Consider the following 10,410-nt stretch of genomic DNA (forward strand, 5'->3'; position numbering starts at 1 on the left):
TGTACATGTTTGAAAATGTGTACAATATAACCATTTTTTGAAAATTCGTAACATATTGTACGTTTTGCGAATCCGGGGCATATAATACGAATTACGTAACATATCATCCAAAATGAATGATGGACACCCACAAATGAATACATACTGTAACGACCCTGGGTTCATAAGAAACGTAACATATCATACTAAATGGAATGTCCCGATTTGAATAAGTAAAGAATAATACGAAATGCAATGATACCAGGTTGAAGCTCAGTATACTATTTCTTCAACAACAAAGTAGTGTGTCTTGCGAAATATATCGACTTGTTTGCACAATGACATCTGCCAAGGCCAATAGCATACTTAAATCATCAGCCTCAATATATCGTTCAACTGTTGTGCGAGAAAAGTGGCATCAATGCAACTGCGCGCAAAACTGAAGCCTCCGCCACTCCCTCTCTCTCCTTCGATCAACCTCGTCTCGTACACTGCCTGTGAAGATATGACAGTGTAGTTATCTGTAAACACAGACCTCCGCTGTTCAAGGAGTGTGCTCACATCTCTCATTCCCTCTCCGCGTTAGTAGTGTAGGAGAGCTCTCCAGCCTCTGAAGTGGCTTCGCTCAAACGCAGCAGCGCGGTCATCCGAGGAGACAGAGAAGAGGGCAGGAAAAGGTGCATATCGCGAATTCCTCAAGGATGGAGGTAAGCAACATTTGTTAACAAGTTTAGAATGAAGTGTTTGGACAGTAGGATTTCGTTGTAGATAAAAAATATTCACGGAACTCAACTCTGCTGAAGTTGGTTTAATTAACAACTTGTGGAAGTAGACTCTGTCGCCTTGGAAATGTGGAGTTGTTGGCTACAATTCTCTGCGGTGCGAAGTTATATCACAAAATATTTGCTTTGTATTTAATGTAAAGCTTTGTATTTAATGTAAATCTACTTTTCATTGGGGATAAAATTGACTTTCTAATATTGGCTAGTTAAAAGCCACCCTGTACTTATTTCTGTGAAGAATCTCTGATTCACATTTTATCAGTGGTGGAAAAAGTCCCCAATTGTCATAGGTTACTTTAGTAAAAGTGAAAGTCACCCAGTAAAATACTACCTGAGTATAAGTCTAACCATCAAAAGTGAATGTTATTGCTAAAATCATTTTAAATCCCCTATATTTAGCAAACCAGACAGCACCATTTCTTGTTTTTCCTTGTATTTACTGATAGCCAGAGGGACACGCCAACACTCAGGCCAACACTCAGGCCAACACTCAGGCCAACACTCACACCAACACTCAGGCCAACACTCAGGCCAACACTCAGGCATGACAAATGAAGCATTTGTGTTTAGTGAGTCCTCCAGATCAGAGGCAGTAGGGATGTTCTCTGTTTAGTGAGTCCTCCAGATCAGAGGCAGTAGGGATGTTCTCTGTTTAGTGAGTCCTCCAGATCAGAGGCAGTAGGGATGTTCTCTGTTTAGTGAGTCCTCCAGATCAGAGGCAGTAGGGATGTTCTCTGTTTAGTGAGTCCTCCAGATCAGAGGCAGTAGGGATGTTCTCTGTTTAGTGAGTCCTCCAGATCAGAGGCAGTAGGGATGTTCTCTGTTTAGTGAGTCCTCCAGATCAGACGCAGTAGAGATGTTCTCTGTTTAGTGAGTCCTCCAGACCAGAGACAGTAGGGATGACCAGGGATGTTCTCTGTTTAGTGAGTCCTCCAGATCAGAGGCAGTAGTGATGACCAGGGATGTTCTCTGTTTAGTGAGTCTGCCAGATCAGAGGCAGTAGTGATGACCAGGGATGTTCTCTGTTTAGTGAGTCAGTCAGATCAGAGGCAGTAGGGATGACTAGGGATGTTTCTCTTGATAAGTGTGTGAATTAGACCATGTTCCTGTCCTGATAAGCATTCAAAATGGAACCAATACTTTCGGGTGTCAGGGAAAATGTACAGAGTAAAAAGTATATGATTTTCTTTAGGAATGTAGTGAAAATAAAGTAAAAGTTGTCAAATATAAGTAGTACAGTACAGATACTTTACTTAAGTAGTACTTTAAAATATTTTTTACTGAAGTACTTTATACCATTGCAATTGTATAACCATTTAACTAAGCATAGCACATCCAGTCAAGTGACATGGTCACAGCCTACTGGGAACAGGCGTCAATTCAACGTCCATTTAATTTCATTGAAACAACGCTGCTTCAACCAGTGTGTTCCCAGTGGGAGGGTTACAGACAGAAAACATCCATACAGTCAATCATTGTTGTGAGCATCGACGACCCACACTCTGATAACTGGAGAGACACTCACATGATACTCAGGGGTACATCCCAAATGGCCATCCTATTCACTACGTAGTGCACTACTGTCCCACCTGGGCAAGAGGAATACCTACAGTTGAAGTCGTAATGACTCCAAACTAAGTGTTATGTAAACTTCCGACTTCAACTGTAGGTATTAATCTTGTCCAGGTGGAAGAGTAGTGCACTACGTAGTGAATAGGATAGCTATTTGGGATGTACCCTGAGTATCATGTGAGTGTCTCTCCAGAATACCTCATGTGAGAATGCTGTTCATTGACTACAGCTCAGCCTTCAGCACCGTAGTACCCTCCAAGCTCATCATCAAGCTCGGGATCCTGGGTCTGAACCCCACCCTATACAAACTGGGTCCTGGACTTCCCGACGGGCTGCCACCCGGTCGGTGAAGGTAGTACTTCCTGTTCACCCATGACTGCGTGGCCACGCCTCCAACACAATCGTCAAGTTTGCAGACGACACAACAGTAGTGGGCTTGATTACCAACAATGATGAGACTTCCTACAGGGAGGAGCTGAGGGCCCTGGTGGCGTGGTGCCAGGAAAGTAACCTCTCCCTCAACGTCAACAAAACGAAGGAGCTGATCATGGACTTCAGGAAACAGCAGAGGGAGCACCCCCCTATCCACATCGACGGGACCGCAGTGGAGAAGGTGGAACGTTTTAAGTCCCTCGGCGTACACATCACTGACAAACTGAAATGGTCCACCAACACAGACAGTGTGATGAAGAAGGCGCAATAGCGCCCCTTCAACCTCAGGAGGCTGACGAAATTTGGCTTGTCACCTAAAACCCTCACATACTTTTACAGATGCACAATTGAGAGCATCCTGTCGGGCTGTATCACCGCCTGGTAAGGCAACTGCACCGTCCTCAACCGTAAGGTTCTCCAGAGGGTAGTGAGGTCCGCACAACGCATCACCGCGGGCAAACTACCTGCCCTCCAGGACACCTACACCACCCGATGTCACAGGAAAGCCAAAAAGATCAAGGACAACAACCACCCGAGCCACAGCCTGTTCACCCCGCTATCATCCAGAAGGTGAGGTCAGTACAGGTGCATCAAAGATGGCACCAAGAGACTGAAAATCAGCTTCTATCTCAATGCCATCAGACTGTTAAATAGCCACCACTAGCCTGCTTCCACCTGGTTACTCAACCCTACACCTTAGAAGCTGCTGCCCTACATACATAGACATGGAATCACTGGCCACTCTAATAATGTTTACACACTGCTTTTACTCAACTCATATGTATATACTGTATTTAATCAATGCCACTCTGACATTGCTCATCCTAATATTTATATATTTCTTAATTCCATTAATTTTACTTTTAGATTTGTGGGTATTTTTGTGAATTGTTAGATACTATTGCACTTTTAGAGCTAGAAACACAAGCATTTCGCTACACCCGCAATAACATCTGCTAAATATGTGCATGTGACCATTTGATTTGATTGACTCAGTCATATGGGCCCTGGTCTAAAGTAGTACACTATATAGAGCCCAATGGGCCCTGGTCTAAAGTAGTTCACTATATAGAGCCCAATGGGCCCTGGTCTAAAGTAGTTCACTATATAGAGCCCAATGGGCCCTGGTCTAAAGTAGTACACTATATAGAGCCCAATGGGCCCTGGTCTAAAGGAGTACACTATATAGAGCCCAATGGGCCCTGGTCTAAAGTAGTTCACTATATAGAGCCCAATGGGCCCTGGTCTAAAGTAGTACACTATATAGAGCCCAATGGGCCCTGGTCTAAAGTAGTACACTATATAGGGAATAGGGTGCTGTTTGGGACACATCTTCAGCAGACTTCTAAATCTGTTCCCATGAAGAGAACAGAGAGGGGGAATCCAAGATCCAACAAGTTGTTTACTATTGTGTAAGAAAAATCCATGAAGTCAGCTGAGTTCTCTAAAATCAATTTGCTGTTTCTCCTTCTCCTTCTCTCTCATGGACTTGCCGTCTCAACCTCTGAATGCTCTGGCTATGAAAAGCCAACTGACATTTACTCCTGAGGTACTGACCTGTTGCACCCTTCAAACCACTGTTGTTATTATTTGACCCTGCTGGTCATCTATGAACGTCTTGATTAACGATCTGGTCTTAATGGACAGGTGCTCTTAAAATCTCCACCCGATTGATCAAATGAAATGTTTTGTAACACCAAAACTAGCTGCCCACCAACGCAAAAGGAGACGAAAGCTTAACTTGACTGGAGTATTGAAACACAACATCCTGAGATGTTTTGAAACGCAACACAGTGTGTAGTCTGGGACACCTACCTCAAAAAGGTTCAAAACCTTTTTGTGTGTTCTGTTTAGTACCGAATTAGATAACGTCACCAAAAGATAAGCTTTCTCTCTCTTTCTCTATAGCTTCTAAACACTATGATGGTGTTTCACCTCCTGTCTAGTGAAGAATTAGATAGCTTCTCTTTTGGTGTCGTTTTCTCTCTCTCTCTATAGCTTCTAAACACTATGATGGTGTTTCACCTCCTGTCTAGTGAAGAATTAGATCGCTCCTTCTGGAATATTCTAATGGTTAACATTGGTTTATGTATCTGATCATTTGCCAGTTTTAACCATTTTTGGCAGTCATTGTTGAGCACAGTGTTCCAACCACCAGCGGTGACTAGAGGTTTTACCAATGATGTACGTACATGTATATGAACCCTGGATTGTTAATTGCTGTGTATTGGCCATTGACAGGCTTTGAAGCCACCGGTCGGCCATATTGGTATTGCCCAGTAGGAACAGTCCTCCATAGGAATGGATGGAATTCTATTTCAATTAAATGTTTCAATGACAAAATTACATGTATTTCTTTGTTGTAGTATGGACAGTAACATTAGTACCCCCCCCCCCAAAAAAAAATATATATATATTAAGGACATTTAAAAAAATATATTTTTACATTTTAAATGTTAATGTTTAGCTCACACGATTTTAAAGTATGCATTAAAATGTCTGTAATACAAGAAAACATGGCAAAAATGAATGTAGACATTAATAAATCAAGTTCTATAGCTTTACAAAATATATTATTTTCCAATGGAAAAGGAGTGCCAAGATGGCTGCCCTGTGGCTTCAATACAGCGCCTCCTGTCAGTCATCCAGGGTTTATGCACATCATTGGGTTCTACAGCAAGCGTTGCAGGATACTATGGAAGTCCAAACAGGACATATGAATAAAAAGAATAGTTCCCTATTTATCTCGCGATCACTACATTACAAAAGTTGTTGTTTTGTCGAGATCACGAGATAATCAAAAATACCATCATCCATTGATCTGTTCAGATGCACGACAACCACACATAGAGAACTGAGGGATTTGAACTCATTGGAAGTCTAGTTTTCATCTCTTTGCCCTTTCTATCTTGACATGTCTCTGTTTTCAGAGTATTGTGGGTAATTCAACATTTTAAGACTTAATTCATTCATATATTACATAATATTATATGCATGTTTTGCGGGGGTGAAAAAAAGAATAAAAAGAGTATAATATTTATTGGTATTAAAAGCTGCTTGTTGTTCCATGAGGTGCAATGGATCAGGATGAATGGGTTATCCAATCACCTGATCTCAGGTCAGGTTCACTACTTGTCATGGTTTCATTACACAATCATGATGTTTTGAGACATTCTATTTTTTTTACAGTGTAGATTCCGGGACTTTTCTAGGGAGTTTTTCCTCTCCACTGGGCTTCTGCATCTGCATTGCTTGCTCTTTGGGGGGGGGGGGGGTAGGCTGGGTTTCTGGCTGGGTTTCTGTAAAGCACTTTGTGACATTTCCTGATGTAAAAAGGGCTTTGTAAAATAAATGGGATTACAGACAACATATGGATTTTAAAGTGAGTCTATGGCATATGGGCAACAGGCCACCTATGGATTATATTGTAAATCTATACACTGAGTGGACAAAACATTAGGAACACCTTCCTAATATTGAGTTGCACCCCCCCCCCTTTATCCTCAGAACAGCAAGGTGTCTACTTTCCCTATAAGCGTGTTGAGGGCCTTTCCCTATCAGCGTGTTGAAGGCCTTTCCCTATAAGCGTGTTGAGGGCCTTTCCCTATAAGCGTGTTGAGGGCCTTTCTCTATAAGCGTGTTGAGGGCCTTTCCCTATAAGCGTGTTGAGGGCCTTTCCCTATAAGCGTGTTGAGGGCCTTTCCCTATAAGCGTGTTGAGGGCCTTTCCCTATAAGCGTGTTGAGGGCCTTTCCCTATAAGCGTGTTGAGGGCCTTTCCCTATAAGCGTGTTGAGGGCCTTTCCCTATAAGCGTGTTGAGGGCCTTTCCCTATAAGCGTGTTGAGGGCCTTTCCCTATAAGCGTGTTGAGGGCCTTTCCCTATAAGCGTGTTGAGGGCCTTTCCCTATAAGCGTGTTGAGGGCCTTTCCCTATAAGCGTGTTGAGGGCCTTTCCCTATAAGCGTGTTGAGGGCCTTTCCCTATAAGCGTGTTGAAAGTCTGTTGTTATTTAGTATTCTGTATAATAACATTGTTTATTTCCCTAAAGTTTGCTAAGTGCCGGTAACAGGCTGATTGGTCGGCTGTTTGAACCAATAAAGGGTGCTGTTCTTTGGGCAGTGGAATGACATTTCCTCCCTTCAGGCCTAAGGAAACCTAGGCTTAGATTGAAGATGTGGCAAATAGGAGTCACAATGTATTCCACTTCCACAACCTCATGAAAATTGACTGTCCAGATTGTCAGTACCAAGTGGTTTATAGATAACAATCATTTCTTCTCCTCGTTAACTTTTTCGGAATTCAAAACTACAGCGCTTGTCTTTCATTATTTGGTCTGTTGAATATGAAGGCTCAGCGTTTGTTGTTTGCATATTCATGCCTAAATTTGCTTAATCGTGTCAACAAAAAAGTTACTAAAGTAGTTGGTAGTATCAAAGGGTTTTGTTATGAACAAGCCATCAATCAATCAATCAATAAAATTGATTTATAAAGCCCGTCTTACATCAGCTGATATCTCAAAGTGCTGCCCAGCCTAAAACCCAAAACAGCAAGCAATGCAGATGTAGAAGCACGGTGGCTAGGAAAAAGGCCAAAACCTAGGAAGAAACCTAGAGAGGAACCAGGCTCTGAGGGGTGGCCAGTCCTCTTCTGGCTGTGCCGGGTGGAGATTATAACAGAACATGGCCAAGATGTTCAAACGTTCATAGATGACCAGCAGGGTCAGATAATAACCAGTGGTTGTAGCGGGTGCAACAGGTCAGCACCTCAGGAGTAAATGTCAGTTGGCTTTTCATAGCCAAGCATTCAGAGGTCAAGACAGCAGGTGCGGTAGAGAGAGAGACGAAAACAGCAGATCCGGGACAAGGCAGCACGTCCGGTGAACAGGTCAGGATTCCATCAACTGGAGCAGGAGCACGACCAGGTGGACTGGGAACAGCCAGGAGTCATCAGGCCTGGTAGTCCTGAGGCATGTTCCTAGGGCTCAGGTCCTACGCGAGGGCAGGGAGAGAGAGAGAATTAGAGGGAGCATACTTAAATTCACACAGGACAATGGCATTGAGGAGGTCACCACATCAGTCACTGGCTTCATCCATAAGTGCATCGATGACGTCGTCCCCACAGTGACCGTACGTACATACCCCAACCAGAAGCCATGGATTACAGGCAACATCCCCACTCTACAGTTTTTTACAGGTAGAGCTGCCGCTTTCAAGGAGCGGGACTCTAACCCGGAAGCTTCTAAGAAATCCCGCTATGCCCTCCAATCAACCATCAAACAGGCAAAGTGTCAATACAGGACTAAGATTGAATCGTACTACACCAGCTCTGACGCTCATCGGATGTGGCAGGACCTGCAAACTATTACAGACTACAAAGGGATGCACAGCCACGAGCTGCCCAGTGACACGAGCCTACCAGATGAGCTAAATTACTTCTATGCTCGTTTCGTGGCAAGTAACACTGAAACATGCATGAGAGCATCAGCCGTTCCGGACAACTGTGTGATCACGCTCTCCGTGGCCGATGTGAGCAAGACCTTTAAACAGGTCAACATTCACAAGGCTGCTGGGCCAGACGGATTACCAGGACATGTACGCTGAGCATGCGCTGACCAACTGGCAAGTGCCTTCACTGTCATTTTCAACCTCTCCCTGTGTGAGTGTAATACCTACATGTTTCAAGCATTTTGAGTGCTACTATTTGCATTCCCCCTCCCTTTCACACTACTCTGTTATTATCTATTCATAAGTCACAGACCTAGATCAACAACAGTAGGTCTGGAGATGATGTCAGATTATTTTGGACATTTGGAAAATAATTGTTCTGGGGAGGGGCCTCTTCAGACAGACAACTTGTGTAAGCCTCATTAAAGCTACAAAAGAGAAAGTGCCCAACCTTAACATGTGATGACAATACAACAGAACAGATTAACCGGAATGACATTTACTATCACGGGTGGCCAAAAAGAACAATAACCCAGCAGGATTGAAAGAAAACAACCCAACTAAGTGACCCAGTGCCTCCAACCCAGCATTTTTTACAGTGTAGAAGTTTTCTTACCGGCGGAGAAACATGAATGCTAGCCATAATTTCTTATATTCATTACTGAATTATTTAATGTAAAAAAAAAAATGAAAATACTGTTATAGAAGGTAAAGTAAAAAATCCAAACCGTTCCGTGAATGGATACTGGTATATAGTTTTTACTGCCCAGCCCTAAATATGCTGCCATTTGGGATGTAATCTAACTGTTACTTTCTGTACTTAGCTATCCTAACTGAAAGCTGGGTTTTAATTCATCCAAAAGTAGTGCATTGGGTGCCATTTGGGACCCAGACAGTGTGTCTAGGAGGCAGGAGCCACCTCTCTGACAGAAACACAGTTTTTTCTTTCTTTAATCTACCTGGTTTAAACTATGTAGAGGAAAGAGGGAACATTTAATCCACCTGGTTTAAACTATGTAGAGGAAAGAAGGAACATTTAATCCACCTGGTTTAAACTATGTAAGGGAAAGAAGGAACATTTAATCCACTATGTAAGGGAAAGAGGGAACATTTAATCCACTATGTAAGGGAAAGAGGGAACATTTAATCCACTATGTAAGGGAAAGAAGGAACATTTAATCCACTATGTAAGGGAAAGAGGGAACATTTAATCCACTATGTAAGGGAAAGAGGGAACATTTAATCCACTATGTAGGGGAAAGAAGGAACATTTAATCCACTATGTAAGGGAAAGAAGGAACATTTAATCCACTATGTAAGGGAAAGAGGGAACATTTAATCCACTATGTAAGGGAAAGAGGGAACATTTAATCCACTATGTAAGGGAAAGAAGGAACATTTAATCCACTATGTAAGGGAAAGAAGGAACATTTAATCCACTATGTAAGGGAAAGAGGGAACATTTAATCCACTATGTAAGGGAAAGAAGGAACATTTAATCCACTATGTAAGGGAAAGAGGGAACATTTAATACACTATGTAAGGGAAAGAGGGAACATTTAATCCACTATGTAGGGGAAAGAAGGAACGTTTAATCCACTATGTAAGGGAAAGAAGGAACATTTAATCCACTATGTAAGGGAAAGAGGGAACATTTAATCCACTATGTAAGGGAAAGAGGGAACATTTAATCCACTATGTAAGGGAAAGAGGGAACATTTAATCCACTATGTAGGGGAAAGAGGGAACATTTAATCCACTATGTAGGGGAAAGAGGGAACATTTAATCCACTATGTAGGGGAAAGAGGGAACATTTAATCCACTATGTAGGGGAAAGAGGGAACATTTAATCCACTATGTAGGGGAAAGAGAGCATAGGGAGAGGGGGAGAGAGGGCGTGGGGGAGAGAGCATAGGGGGAGAGGTGTATAGAGAGCGTAGGGAGAGAGGGGGAGAGATAGAGTGGGGGGAGAATGTTTCGGGAGAGGGGGGGGAGAGAGAGAGAGGATGGGAGCATAGGGAGAGAGAAAGCTTAGGGAGAGAGAGAGTGTAGGGAGAGAGGGGGGGGAGGACGGGGGGAGAGAGAGAGAGGGAAAGAGAGCATATGGAGAGAGAGGGTGTAGGGAGAGAGGGAGGTGGGGAGAGAGAGAGGGGGGAGAGAGAGAGAGGGAGAGAGAGCATAGGAAGAGAGGGAGAGAGAGG

The 10,410-nt window shown here is 43.1% G+C and overlaps 1 protein-coding gene across 1 annotated transcript in view; it reads left to right on the forward strand.

Annotated features, from left to right (window-relative positions):
• Nucleotides 1-378: 378 nt before the first annotated feature.
• zgc:153184 (capZ-interacting protein) overlaps nucleotides 379-10,410 on the forward strand; it is a 44,948-nt gene continuing 34,916 nt past the window's right edge. The window contains exon 1 of the mRNA XM_031791295.1: nucleotides 379-686. Within this exon, the coding sequence (XP_031647155.1) occupies nucleotides 681-686 (6 nt within the window). The 5' untranslated portion in view covers nucleotides 379-680. The remainder of the gene's footprint in view (nucleotides 687-10,410) is intronic.

This window comes from Oncorhynchus kisutch, linkage group LG15 (assembly GCF_002021735.2).
Source record: "Oncorhynchus kisutch isolate 150728-3 linkage group LG15, Okis_V2, whole genome shotgun sequence".
Lineage (NCBI taxonomy): Eukaryota > Metazoa > Chordata > Actinopteri > Salmoniformes > Salmonidae > Oncorhynchus > Oncorhynchus kisutch.